The following is a 15,805-nucleotide window of genomic DNA, read 5'->3' on the forward strand; positions in this document are numbered from 1 at the left end:
AAATATTTTAACGTAAATACGTCTATATTGAAGGGTCATTCCGCAAAAAAGTGTAACGAAAAAGTGACAGGAAAATGTGACAGAAAAATGTGTAACATGGTTACCTAGGAAATATCAACAAGTAGAAGTTAAACCAACTAGAGTAATTAATTTTGATTCTAGTCAACTTTATGTCTAACATGAATCTCAAACTATCGTCGCTTGAATAAATATCAAAAAATAAATCATACGTTCAAACTATAGCTATCTGGAGATAGATAAATCAACCGCTACACGAAAACACAGGCGTAGCATAGCAACGTGGAACACATTATTATTGTTGTTACTTTTGCTATAAATAAAGAATTTAACTGAATTATAATAATAATCAACATCATCAATACTGAACAATCTGTAACATCTAATATTGTCATCAATCTACTGGTACCTCTATAACAAAGTCATCATCTGATAACGACAACTGAAACGCGTTATCTTGTTAATCTTTGTTATCTGTTTCATTAATGGCAGCGTTGCACGCAAGAGGCATTGACTGTTTCATGACCTATGATTAAGCCGTTACTCGTCTGTACATGTTACCGACCAGACTTAAGTTAATTGATATATTACAAATTAATGACCTTTTTCGACAGTCTGCGTTGTTCATAAAACTCTAGTTTGTACACCATAAAGTGTATACACGAATCGAAAGTCGCTATATCAGTTACAAAGGTTATCCCTTTAAGACCCTGTGGTAACTATATGTACCACCTGCTTCACACAGTTACTAACTCTGCGTTTTGTATGTATGGGTTTCGGATTGTTCTCAGTGTAAACAGGGATTATTTCCTTAAACAGCGTCAACCAGTTGTCTTTCGTAATGGTGAAGTGTTGTGTTTTCTTCGCGGTACGGACTGATTTATTAAATAATATTTAGACGAGTTTCGGCGTCAAAGGGTTATATGGCGTCGATAAAGATACACGGTGTGCAGAGTAAGGCGTTTTCGTCTATTTTATGATTCTATGGCGGAAAAAAAAACTCGAGCTATGTGAAAACCTACCAGGAGAGACACAAAGCAGGTACCATAGAACAGAAATCAAATGCGTTACCCTACAAACGCACATTCTAACGTTATTTCTGTACACAGAGATTAAATTATGTATCACATAAATGTATCTGATTCGAATCTTGGTAGGTTTACACATGGAACTAAAATTTTCGTGGTTTAGTTCTGTATCTCCATAGAAATTCTGCTACAGCGTCTTAAAATAGTTAAGGATCGTCTGCTTTCGTCATCGGGTAAGAAGGGGAAAAAGGAAAGAAAACCTATATGTTGGGAACCCTGGGTGAGCTAGCCTCGTACTTGACGGACACTGACCCAACCTACAAGCAGCGCGTGAAATTTTCCCTTTTATTTTGACATTAATAACTTCCTAAAAAGAATTTCCATTTTTAATTCGTATCAGCAAACATACTGAAACTCCAGTGAAAGTTGTTGCAAACGTGTGCTAAGATCTAAATCGTGCTGTGTTTTCTTGTGTGAAAGACAAGCTTTTGCTTTGTGGCTGAACAGCAGATTTTGCCAACAAGCCAAGTTCAGTAGGTGTACTGTTCCCATGTAGGTACCTATTGTAGCCAGTAAAGGTTACTTGGAGGTCCCAGAGAGGTTAAACTTGGACCAAAGTTAACCTAGCTTAACAGTGAACTCCACAAAAAGCAGGTACATGCTGCTATGGGAGTAGAAGGAGGTTTCTAAGGTCCGGGCTATGCAACTGTAACGTTTCCAACACAGAGGTTATTACTTTAAGTGCTTCAACCCCAACCCATTCTACTAGACACATCACGAAGTTCTATATTTCAATGGGAGCTGCAGAACAACGTGCTACACTTTGGTCGCGCGGTATCTGCTGCCTCATTTCTTAGGCTTTGTACATGTATAGCCCGGATACGTAAACAACACACCGTCCTGTAAGATGCAAAGGTTTTTGGCAAGATTTCTCTTCACTGAAACAGTCGATTGTAATGTTAATTTAGTGCCTTAAATTATATACTGTACGAAGCATTTCTTGTTACTTACCTGATTTTGACAGGGGATTGAAGAAATATATAGTTCTTAGGTAATATTTTTATATATTTACCAAATATTATGTTTATCAAATCAATGAGGGCGAGATATATAGCGGGGCATGGATAACTGTGAAATGTGTACAAAATTTTATTTGGAATGCCTGAAGAAAGGATGCCACTGTAAGATCTAGCCATATAAGAGAGGATAATATTAGAATGGATTTTAGGAAAACAAAATTTGTTCGTGAAGTAATGAATTCATCTGACTCAGGATACGGACCGGTGGTGGCGTTTGTCAACGTGGTAATGAACATTGGCGTTCCACAAATTAAGGGAATTTCTTGACTACATAAAGTTTTAAAAAAGGACTCTGGTCAATCGACTTGGAATATAAATGAAGTTGGCACCATCTTATTATGAATAAGAACGTCTTACGCTAAACAGTAAGTTGTATTTCAGATTTAAATTGTAACTTGTATGGAAATATCTTACGTGATGTGCGCTTATGTAAATCAACGGGTAAATCTGTTCCGAATATATCCTGTTACGTTTATACAACAACAGATATTCTGAGATGATTCTACAGGCTATATTGTAATGTCGATAAATTACGAATTCCAAGACGAAGTTTGTAATATCTGACAGTAAAGTTAGACAAATCTTCAGGATTTCAACTTCATGTGCCTTGCATAAGTTTAGTTCACGCGTGTGTGAAGTTACAATATTTAGAGTACAGTAATAATAATAATTATTGTGGAAATAAGTGTTAAGTATTAACAGACTCAATCAGTCTACATCAAAATAACTCTTCTACTAACAATAACTACGAACAATCATTTGCAGGTTGTAAGTACATAAAGAAAAACTACAATCGACCATGTCTTTGTATGATCAATAAAGCAGGTGATCCCTCGTAAATTTATACGTAGTAAGGCTTTGCTGAAGCAAATTAATAGAACAATAGTGATAAGATAAGTTAATCACTTTGTAATGACTGGAATCGACGCATAATGTAGAGGGTATGTTGCAAACTAAATATTATTATTATTATTATTATTCTTTTTAATATTGATTATTTTGCAATAAATTAACATTGTACATTTGTATATTTAGTTTATTGTTTGTTTGTTTTTGTGTTGTAATGTTTGTATTGTTAGTGCTTGGCTGTTATTGGCCTTTTTGGCTGTTGTTGAGCGCTCAAATAAATGAATTGAATTGAATTATTATTATTATTATATGCAGTATTTTGTTTTACCTGCTGAAAATACCGCTGCGATGTTTGACATCTATCCGTTCATAAAGACATCACAAATCTGACAATATATTATTTATATGTACAACCACTGATGTCCTGTGTTAACTGTTCAATAGTTCGTATTTTTTCATGTACCAAAACATTATTTACATCATGTCTTCATTTCCTCTAAGGATCTTACGCCAGTGAGTTTTGTCTCTACCTATATTTAATTTCCAAATACTAACCCTCACCCCACAATATGATATTGAACGTTTTAATTTGTGTGTGCGTGGTCACAGGAGCATGTATATTACATTCATTTCACGGTCTTCCAATTTACTGTTTTCCCGCTGATTCCTCGAAACATACTTCTTAGTGCATCCATTGTGCTTCTCATCAGAGATGCATACAAAGTCCATCGTCGCTGTTATCCTAGTTTTAACGTCTCTTCACACGATAGTGTAATTGCGTCATATTGTGAATATTATAACAATTATTTATTTTAATCCGTCTTATCACAATATATTAAAATTTCTTATAATTAAGATAATAAAATATCATTGATGTTCCATATCGATTGATCGATTTACATTTATTGACCCACACCTATACGAAGACAGTAGTACTTCTGGACACTCCTACATCTTTGACCGATATGTACATCCAATAAAATTTAAGAAAAAACAACATCTCCGCCCAAAAATGAAAAACAAACGCAATGAAAACATCACCAAATGGAATCATATTTGAGTTTTAAGTTCGTAGATATTTTACACCTGATGATGGTTTTATAAAAACTGAAACATGTTGTGTAAAATGTTCCAAGATGTAAATCGATCAATCGATATGGAACATCAATGATATTTTATTATCTTAATTATAAGAAATTTTAATTTATTGTGATAAGACGGATTAAAATAAATAATTGTCTCTTCACACCCTGACTACTACGAGACAATATGATCTATTAATTATTATATTATAATACTGGAATCCCGCTAAATAGAAACTGGAAAACAATATTTCACAATGTATCATTTTTAAAATGTTGCAATGCGAAGCCCTTCGGATAATATATGCCGACAATCTTTTGGCTGAAAAGTAAATGCTAAAGAACGAGATAAATTAATGGCCAAGTAAAAAAATTAATACAAAGAAATTAGTCTTATATTAAAACTGTACAAAGAACGAATCTGATAAAAAAGACCAGCAATTTTACTATTGTTTGTTGACAGTTTGTAGTTTGCAGTCACTCGCCTTGCAGTATTCTAAATTTACGAATGGCCAACGCTGTTACGTTGAAACCATAAGCAAGGGCTATTAACAATTCATTAACAGAGTAAAGCTTCAACGAACGATCAGTTTATGTTTCGTTGACGTGAATATCTGCACAAAGCGTGCCTTTTGCATGCATGAATATTATATCTGACGCACAGTTGTCTGCCGGTCATTTATTTGCCACCCATCCTTCAACTTGATCGTTGTACGTAATGTCCAAGAGCAGGCCGTTTGGGAATTTATGTTTCGCTGTTATTCCGCTAGAACGGCTATGGCATGGGAATACAGTTATTTTGCATGATACAAAGCATGACGTGATACCAGAAATTCTGTTACGTCCTTACATACAATACGTGAGATGAAGGCAATTTACAAATATCGGTTGTTACAGATATTTCATTATCAGTCACGACGATATTATTGTTCCCTGATTCTTAAATTAGACCAGGGAATGATATTACCACACAAAATACCATAAAATTTAAATATTAGCAAGGAAGGAGTCGAAAGGGACACTGTTTGTAACATCATGAATAGTTTAGTGATCGGTTGTATACGAAAATTGTTAAAATGTGTTAGGTTGACGGTCAGTCTACACAACAACGGACTGTCAACCTTATGCTCAACACACAACAAGATGCATTTCTCAAAACTCGTTTAAAATCCGTTCATTTTAATATTATCCGTCCACTAACGCCTATATATCCAAAGCAATCGCTTCCCTAGCATTTTCCTATAAAGTATTTTATGTATATCTCAAAATTTTCCCATAGACGTGTATGTTCAGACCATTTCGTACTTAATTATTTACTCATCCCAACAATAGCCTGCGAGTAATAAACATTGCGACGCTCCTCATTAAGTAATTGTTATACTCTCGTACAATTTATTTTCCTTCACATATTGTTTTTAAACACCAACAATCTGTATTTTCCCTTACAGCGGGATACAAAATTTCACAAAAAATACTCGCACACACGCAAAAGAAACGATTAATAACAGCACTGTATATTTTAAATGTTTGGTTTCTAGAAACGACAGGGAACACATACACAATTATATAAATGTTAACAATTGTTTCTCAGATGTACGATAATATAACCTTAATTTTACGAATAACCTAAGTGGATCCACTGAACTGAAGATAGCACTCGGATTAACTGCTCCTCTAGCAGGAATGAAAGTAAGTGGCCATACGATTATAATTCTGTTAATGGTCAATTACATTCCATTTCAGAAACATGGAACTTAGCGTCGGTTAAAATTAAACGGTAAGACAGAGAAAGAAAACATTTACTTACATTGTGTTTCCACACGACTTTGTATGCCCAGGGGTTGGAATGCACCTTGCACTCAAAATACACGTCATCACCCTCTTCGATGTCGTCAGGATTCAGATTTAAACCGAGCTCTAGTTTGAGCATTGGGACAACTGAAAAGGAAAGGTTAGAATATGTATACACTGCGCAATAATTCTGACGTAATGATTTCTGCTAATAGCCTCTGACATCACAAATCGTCTGTAGTCAATGATCTAATATCCTTTTCGCGGATGGCGTTTCTTTTCAGAATGATGACGTCGTCACGAAATATTTCCCCCTCCGCAGGTAACCATGGTAACGAAGGTAAACACGGGAAATGTCGCCTAAGTCAGACTGCGGTAACCCCGTATGTATGATGCCATGTAAAGCAGTCGCTCGAAATGTTACATAAAATGACAATTGAAATATTTAGTCAATTCTTAAAAAAATCTCCTGTATCCGTTCTCGAATTGCCTCATCAGTACGGAGAAGTAGACGGACAGACAGACGCTCTTAAATTTTAAAATCTCAAGAAACGAGGCGTGGATAACTCGCCTCTAAAATAGTCTAACATCACATAGTCATTTCATTTTAAATGCATATGTTTAATTATATCAAAATTATTTAAAATACATCCGTTCCACCTACCAAACTATTTGGGGAATATACGTGTTAGAGGCTATGGAATTAAGAAAAGCTTTGTATGAGACACACCATAATAGTACTTACAAAAGACATTCAGTTTCCACGAGTCTTCCTCAACAGCTGCGTCAATAAATTTATTGACTGCTCTGCACGTCAGGGTCTTTCCATGGTCTGCAAGCGTAGGGGTGAAGGTCAGAGTAGAATGCGTGACATTTCCGTCGGATGAAACCTGCAAATAAACATTACATTTCAATTACCCTCTACTTTCTCTCGCAACGCGGCCAACAGCGACTATAGCTTCCGACAGGGCACATCACAAATTTCACGTTTGAACGTTGTATCTGAAAATATTTATATTACTTCAATATTGAAGTTATTTGTGTGTGTTGGTGCATGAGATGAGGGGGGGGGGGGTGTTTAAGAATGGTAGTTTTCCCTCCTAAAGAATCTTAAAATTAAAATCCATCCCTTACCTTGGTTTTAACTGTAATAAACATATAAGATTTGAGGTTTTCACAGCGGTGAGTATGAAGATTTCTGTCTTCTGGGTTGTTGCGCTGTGTAGCCCTGATAACGGAGGCAGTATGACCTCCGAAACGTTGGTAAACATCGACCAGACTACACAGCGCAACAACACAGAAGACAGAAATCTTCTTGTAATAAACATTATCATCACATCACAAAGTCTTCTCTGGTGATCAGCAGTGTAAGAATAACATCAATACCTGAGGACAAGAGACAATCTCCAAAACGTTGGGTATTTAACTCCATTCTCAAACGTTTGATCGACCGAGAAGACTTCATTACATTTAATCACTGTAGAATCTTCAAATCTTGTACCATTACATCGCCTCTAAGGTTTGGATCCTGTAAGTCCGTTCCCGTAGTATTATATTATATATTTACCTCATCTGCTTGAGGCACAGTCTCCAGTGTATAAAAGTAAATGATCTTAAATGTCGTATATCATATCAATACTGATTACACAGGAAAATGTCTCTAAATCAAACATTCATTAGCATATGCAGGAAAACGAGTAATTTTGTCAAAATCGCACATTTCAGAGACGCTATACAGCGTTCAAATTCAAACTGGTATAATTTTCATGCGGTTAACATGAAATGGACAGGAATTATTCAGAGGTGGCGAAACATGCCACTACTTAAGTTCACGTTCCCTCAAAACTCGCAGATCGAAACAACAATTCGTTGAGTAAGAAGCACTGATACACGTTACCACAAAATCATTCAATAGATAATGTTATGAGTCAAGGGTAGAAAATATTACCGTCATCACAAAACTAGATTACTTTCCAGTTACCAAAGTTACGGAACTCTGGCACCGGAAAATTGCCTATCACCTGGTTCAGATTAATAAAGTACTGCAGGGAAGCCGGCTAATCCGCTTTCGATAACAGAATTGAAGATAACCTGTTGATCTGTTTGCAGGACCCAACAGCTGCTTGCTCAGACCGCAGGTCTCTGATTGATGGATGGATTGATAGACCAATATGGCCATGTGGCCTTTACACCTCAGAGAGGGACGGAAATTGGTAAAGCGAATCACCCAGGTGACTGAAGATTACACCCAACTGAATCATATTATGGAAGTTGCAAATTTAAACGCCTCCTGTAGATATATTGACCAGTGGCGAAACCAACAGAATTTCATAGTGTCGATATATGTGGAAAGTGGAACACAGGAATTCAGCACTGACGCATTTTAAACTGTGCGGTTTAAAAATCTAATGGGCTCCAGACTGCTCGAAAAGTGGGCTCTCTGTTTCAAATTCTGCTCAGAGTGTGGTGTTCAGATTTCTCAGGTTTCCGTGTAGGTAGAAGTTTCCCGCGTCGACGGCTCGTTCAAAGAAACTGTCAAATGTCATACTTATTTCCGTATTTAATCCGCGAAGTATGATCAAGTATGTTCATTGGTTAGACAAAAAATCTAGCCCCTTTCCTGAAATTCGAAGCTTAAACAACTTTTTATATTTTTCAGGCCTGATTTCATTTATGAGCCATGTATACGGGAAAGAATATTTTCAAGCACCAAGTAAAAACTTCAACATACCATTCTCTCGTTCGTACACACGCACCAATGCAGTAATATATCCGCAACTGGTATTCTGTAACTTAATAACTGGTATATACGAGACTAATAACCAAACAGATAATTACCGTATAATAAACTTGATACCAATTTTTTTCAGAAAGTTGGGGATCAATGAATTCATAATAATATACGCATGTAAACATTGTCTCGTACTATAAAAATCTTTCCTACCCCACACTCTCCTTCATTAAGGCTACTAATTAGAAAGGCAAAATTCTGAAATCTCCTGGCCAGAGTCGACCATTCACAAATGACAGCGTTTCTACCACACAATAGCACGCGCAGACTGTGGGAACGATTCAATACGTGGTCTGTTAGACACACAGAAGAAATGCCATAACCCGAAAGTACAAAAACTGCGATTCTGGAGACAATTTATTACGAAAATTTGCATGTTACTGCAATTTATATTCTATTATCATTTTATAGAAGTTAAACACACACTAACACTTACACGCAGCAGAGTGATGAATAAAACTCGATTAATAACATTAATTCTGTACTTTAATAAAGATGTATAAATAAGTGCTAATAACAGCTTGTTCAATCTTCGGGCCAGATACAGGAGGCAAGTTTCTTTTTAATGTTAAATGTTTATATTTATTAAACAAAACACGGTAAATAACTGTCAACTGTTTACAAATATCTGTTTCAGAGAAAGGATTGGGATGTTAATCGCAGCATGTATAAGAGAGAAAAACAATTATATTTTAAACTGTAAAATACATTTAAGGACAAAGTAAGTGTCCACTGACTTATGAAAAATACATACTTCTGACATTTTTACAGTACCATATTTTATTTAAATAACAAATACAGATCAATAAGAATGCTAACCCCGTTTCCCTGTAATATAACTCTGTGGATGTCAGGAAAACACTTGCCTGGATGCTCATTAGCACTAAGGCTACGTGAAAGCCTCTTCTGTAATCCATTTGTTAAAGTATGTCATGATTTAATAAAGAATGACACAATTCTTGTTCCTTTACTTAGGTCCTTAAAACAGCACTCGAATTCCGAAAACACATAATAAGGCACGACACATAAACAGCAAATTCCTGATTTTAAAAGTATTTAGATTTCAAACTTACTACACAACATTAGAGTACATCTGTCATTACTGCTCCACAAAAAAATTTCGCCGATATTATAATGCGTAATCCAAATTTTAAATATTTTATTCTCTTCTAGTATCAACAATAAATGCTAAAACTATCCTGATAGTGGGATAAAAGTCATTCGGTATCTCTTACTATTACAGTACATAAAATTGTAACACTTTCTCAAGTCATTTAATCCACACTTATAATGTATGCCAGTGGCATTAATATTATCCAATAATATTTCGGATTTGTTGAACACAGTGATCGCGCTGCGTAAAAGTCAATTCTCGGACTACGGCCAAAGATTCCTAAAAATGTCTTAAATTCCACAGTTTCTCAATTAATTACGAATCGAAACAAATCAGAAGGCAACGTATACCAGAACTGAATATTTTACATTTGGTGCATATTTAGAATAACAAACTTATAACCAAATTAACCTCTAAAATAGACTAGACTGAAAGAGAAATTATACTATTCGTCCTATGTACACGTTTTTTACAACCAGACTGTACAACTGCACCCACTAATTTCTACAAAAATAAATAGGAGGGTAAAACACAATAAAAAGACGAATCGCGTTAATGTTCACGGGGACAATTCATGACAGAGCGAGAGATATACACATAGAAAAAAAAGGCAGTATGCTCCTGTGACGCGGAGCAGGTTGACGAAGACAAATGCTAGTTCTCTTTTGTAAACGCGTTGGACTGGCGTACAAATCAGCAACAGAAGCGAACTAGAATTACCGCCCTCGCCAAGTATACGCAGGGATTTGTTTGTACACCGTAGAGCACTAGAAACCATCTCTTTTGTCCTGCTTTTAATGCTTGCAGTTGGAATGGTGTATTCACTGACGCTGGTCGGACGAAGTAACAATATTACTTACAAATGTACTGGCATCCACAACGCTCCTCAGTAATTAGTAACCATGACTCCGTTTCTGTTCCTATATGACCACCATACATCTTATTTAATCAAGACACAAGTAATAAGTGTCAGCTGTCTAGAACAGCGATAATTAATTTCGATTCAAGTCTGTAATTTCAAGAAAGGGGAAACAATAGATTCCATTCGGGAGCGTTATTACTTGTGCGTTCAACTTAAAGCAGTTAGCACCCTGTTTAAGATGTATTTTACAGATCAGAAACCCTATTAATTGTCGACTCTAGCATTTATACAGTACAAATTTGCTTTCACCTTCTCCAGTTTTAATTTATTTAAGGAGGATATTCCAAAACGCACATTAGGTTTACTCACGAGATGCGCGTAAACACTGTATTTAATGTGAAGAGGCGTTGTGAGAAATAAAAGTAAGTTTAAATAAAAATAATTTATTCAGCGTAAGCCGAACTGTATTACACGTGTATTTATGATACACTGGTTTACTTAGTGTTGCGACTGTGGACCAGATTGTCTCCAATGTGGAGAATAAATGGGGATACTGTCAGGGACATCGAAAATGGAAGCTTCCTAGATTAAGCGTTCGGTGCAGACCCTTGTATTGAAAAATCCTGGTGTTACTTATGAATTAGTTTGAAGAGAGGAAGAACAGACCTGTACTTTTCAAATTGTTGTTATGATGAAGTATGTTACAAAGAAAAATACAAGTATCACGATAGAATTCAAGAGTACAACACAGCAAGGAAAACTCATATTAACTAAACGAAACCACAGACGATAAAATAATAACGTAACTGGCAAATCGGATAAGTTGGACAAATGAGTAGTGACGCTCGGCTTCCGTTTGTTGCCGATCAATAATAACTTTGTGTTCACTAGCAGTCGATACAACAAAATTGTAAATAATGTTGTAAGCAGTTTAATCGAATTACTGGCTGACATTAATTTTTGTTTCAGTACAGAAATTACATAACACCTGGTTTAATTTCAGTTCGTTATAGTCTTTAAAATCTTATGCAGAATTTTAACTGTTCAGCCGAAGAACAGTATTTACCAAGTCCATGGGACAGAGTCGTACCTGAAAAGAGAATTCATTGGGCGGTCAAGAAATTCCCCGCCCTTTATGAAACCGAAGGTTCATAACAGCGTTCAAAACACGACTCTTTATGTACCCTATCCTGGGCCAGATAAATCTAGTGCATGCACACTTATAGTATTTATTTTAGGTTAATTTTAATATTATCTTTGTTTATATCTGATCATATGTATATATGGATGCACCACATTTCTGAATAGTATAGTCTGTATTCCAGAAAAATAAATTTCTCGTGTGTATTTCATATCAGAAGGAACATCAATGCGAATTTTAAATTATTAAATTACTACACGAGATTAGACGTAAATAAGGTCTTGCGAGTAGAATTACAAGAGGCGATGAATTGGTGCCGGTGTGTGTATATTCTGCCATAGAACATTTATCTCGTACAACGTGTATTTTCCTTCCCGGCGGACAGCGTCTGGTAAAAGAGACCACACTAGGCGTTCAACGCCGTTTTACATCTTCGTTACGTCACCTCTAGTTGCCTTCAGTAGCTTCTGTCAGTTCAGGCTACAGTGTCGCTTAGGGATCTGTCGACATTAAATATTGAAACCCTCTTTCCTGACCGCAATAAGCTGCCTCCATACCCCACCTCACCCTACACTCGCCCCAAGAACGTGTACCCTGAGTACAACACCGGATAACAAAAAGGCATCCTTACAGGCGCTGTCCCAAGTCTACACTGAAGGGGTAGCAGACTGATCCAGTATGTTTCACATTACACATTTCTACTGTACTTTCGCGACAGAATAATTGTTTTTGACTCAATGGAGATGGATTCCTTTCGATTATCTAGCCAACACACTGCCCGTCTTTTTATGAACTGGGAAGTTCTTTCGAGAGTCAGCAAATTGATTTGAGGTATATTAAAGCAATGGAAAAATCTGAGTTGTAGAAGGCCTAGTTATATAGTAGTCTCCTATTTAGAGATCACGGTCATTACATTACAATTCACACAGATACGTGTTTTTTACATTGAGGTGAATGTAATTTACACAACGTTTCAGGTTTTGTTACTACTCGCGTGTTGAGGTGAGTGGTTGATTGATAACTGTTGCTACTTTTTATGACGTTAGTGGCAATGGTTAGAATTGAACCTGGGTCATTTCAAACGCTAGTACGCATATCAGCAGGCACAAAATTCCGACAGCATAACTAAAGTGTAAGAACAAATATTATAGAATAAGGTTATTTTAGGCAACAAATTAAAGTAAGTTTTACACATCATTCATTTAATTACACTTACAGTACTTGGGCTAAAGTACTGTTCCTTATATTCCTCAGAGCGGGCCTGCCTACTGCTGCGTTGCGAAAGATTCATCTTACGTAATATTAATGAACTTACGTAAACAGCAGCGCACAGACCTACGTCCGACATCAATATTCATAGAATCTTCTGTGCAAACTTTCTCGTCTTCGGGCAGTGCCTTCGGTTTGTTTCTTACAGTACATTATGTTAAATTAACTGTAAAATACTTACCCATTCCGTACAAGTACAGGCTCAGTAATAAGTTAATTCACCACAATGCTTGTCCACAGGTTGTGGTGTATAACAATGGCGTACGGTCAGTTCTGTTTTTAATTCACAGAATCGACCGAAATTATTTAGAATTACTTAAAGTTTCCCTTTAATGTCTCTGCAGACAGCCTCTTGTTGATTAATTAATACATACTTTATTTAAAGACACGGTAAGCAGCGAAGATTATGTTATAGCATCGGATGACGAGAATGAGGGTGAGAATAAAATTGGAAAGGACATGCAAGGAAGCTGTCGTAGCCTTATTTAGGAACTATCCCAAATACAAACTAGGACTGCTAACCACTCGGCAATGACGTTTAATCTACGATTATGTCAGTGGGATAACACATTCAGCAGCAAAATGATAGCTCTCAGTTAATTATAGTCAATTAAGAAGCACGTAGGTGATAAACAAACAAAAGAAGATCAAACAGGGTCGAGATATGTTTGTGATAAGATACTAAACTGGTAACCGTATTGAAAGACTTCAATTTCTTGTAATCAGGACTAATAAAATTACTTCCAGAGACTTCACGATATAATATTAGCGATGAAAGATTCGGAAAAAATGTTGACTGAAAATGATTAAGTTAAGATATCACTTAGAAGGTGAAGGTATAGATTTCAGTTCAGGTACCATCGAGTTGGGGCCGACCCCTAGTGACATTATGAACAAAATCCCTCCATCATCTTGTCTCTAGTAACTGCCCTCAGTTCTTCCATGGTCTTTCCATAGAGTTCCCTGATTCCATCATAGTCATCATTCGGGTTCCTTAAAAGGGAGGAAGTATCTTGACTAGCTAAGGTACTATAGCTTCTGAAGAACTTTTCTACATATTCCTAATTATGTATAGATGGAAAGACAACCACGTAAAGAAATCTAAAAAACCCAAACAAGCAAAACAGCCGACCGGGGGGAGTGCTGTATGCATAATTTGTTATGGAAGATAAATAAAAACGGAAGATGCCTTTACATAGTAAATACTTGTAATCCAAGAGCGTGTAAGAGGCCTGTATTGTATGTTATTCTAAACATTGTAACCATTACACAATTAATTTTAGACTGATTTAAAATGTTGTTTCCTTGGTACTTGAGCGTATTATGTTAGTTGTATAACACCGATGGCTAAAAAATACATAACATGAGACAATGTTCGTGCGTTCTGACGCGAATTAAATTTTCACATGTTTCAGATTTACACAATCAGATACTTGGAAGAATAAACTTAATTTCTACAAAATTTCTGTACCTTAAAAGTTCTCTGACGCAGTACGCAATTGGTTTAAGACTCTAAATTTTGTATGACGAATTTTCAATCAATAAATTACTATCAACGAACGAATCTCCTTTGCTAAACGAGGATAAAGTGTACTCTTAAGTTCCATGTACGTTATTTGTTATTTAGTATGGATTGGAATGACGTCCATTTTTATTCTGGATGGAATAACAAAAGTTGGATAATGGACAACATTTCCTGTCCCTGTGCTGAAGTCTGGCACGATGCAACATAAATGAACTAAGCGACAAAACAGGGGTTGCTGTTAATATTTCTGCCACGATGTTTCGTACTGTGGAAGTGTCCATTAAAAGCAACACGACCCTGCACTTTGAACACAAACTGTTCACTTTTGTTGACACTCCAAATGAAGTAAATTTTTCGAAAACCTATCGCTGACATTTAAAACAACACCTCCGTCGTGTGCAATAGTCGACATTCATGAAGGATTATACGGCTGAAATTATAGAAATATTTAAGCAAGAATTGACATGCTACCTTCAACTAAATTCAGTAAAGACGACAATCACGAGAATATTTTATAAGTTTTATTAGTTAGAATTCGTACAAATGTTAAAATATGCCGAAGTAATGTAATTGTGAAATTAAATGTGAGTTTTCATTGAAAGAAAGCTAGTTAAGGCAACGATACGAATAAATTTAAAATACTTAAAATCCACATCTTAAGAATGATATCAAGCCCATTACATCTCTTTGATCTATGCGGGGTTTATTCTTAGGTAAACACAACATTTATCAATTGAAGATGTTTTAACCTTTTCCACATAATTGTCCAGTGCCTTCGTGTCCATCCACCAGGTTATTTTCGCGGCGGGGCGCGATCCCACTGACTGACACTCGATGTTGTACTTCCGGTCTGCTGAGAGAGGTTGGTTGCTGCTCAAGATGGACGCACTCAAAGGTTTGACTGAAAATAAAAGAACATCTTGATCAGTTTTTATCAGATATTATTTATAGGAGGCTAATTCGGTAACATCTAATAATAGGGGTGTTTTAAATATTAATTACTACTGCAAAAAATCACAAATATTATTAAATTTTTTTCTAAATAGCCCAGTTCTTGCAGCAGTCTTATCAAAACACCTGAGCGAATTTCTGGTTTATTCACGTTTTTGGCAAACAAGACGCAGCGTGAATAAAAAACCTGCTGCTATTATAAAACAAGGCAAAATCTACAGTGTTGCCAAACAAAATAAAAAGTGAATCCGGTTATCAGATGGGCATACCTCGTACATACACACCGTACAACTATAAAATAATTC

At 36.0% G+C, this 15,805-nt stretch overlaps 1 protein-coding gene across 1 annotated transcript in view; it reads right to left on the reverse strand.

The window, feature by feature from the left end:
• LOC110840858 (nephrin) overlaps window positions 1-15,805 on the reverse strand; it is a 582,698-nt gene that overhangs the window by 32,644 nt on the left and 534,249 nt on the right. The window contains exons 7-9 of the mRNA XM_087357892.1: window positions 15,299-15,450; window positions 6,593-6,737; window positions 5,864-5,994 (exon numbers count right to left, since the gene is read on the reverse strand). Coding sequence (XP_087214018.1) covers window positions 5,864-5,994; window positions 6,593-6,737; window positions 15,299-15,450 — 428 coding nt within the window. The remainder of the gene's footprint in view (window positions 1-5,863; window positions 5,995-6,592; window positions 6,738-15,298; window positions 15,451-15,805) is intronic.

Source organism: Zootermopsis nevadensis, unplaced genomic scaffold (genome assembly GCF_977971745.1).
Source record: "Zootermopsis nevadensis isolate Lab colony 2312 unplaced genomic scaffold, Znev_1.0 Znev_ptg000029l, whole genome shotgun sequence".
Taxonomy (NCBI): Eukaryota; Metazoa; Arthropoda; class Insecta; order Blattodea; family Termopsidae; genus Zootermopsis; species Zootermopsis nevadensis.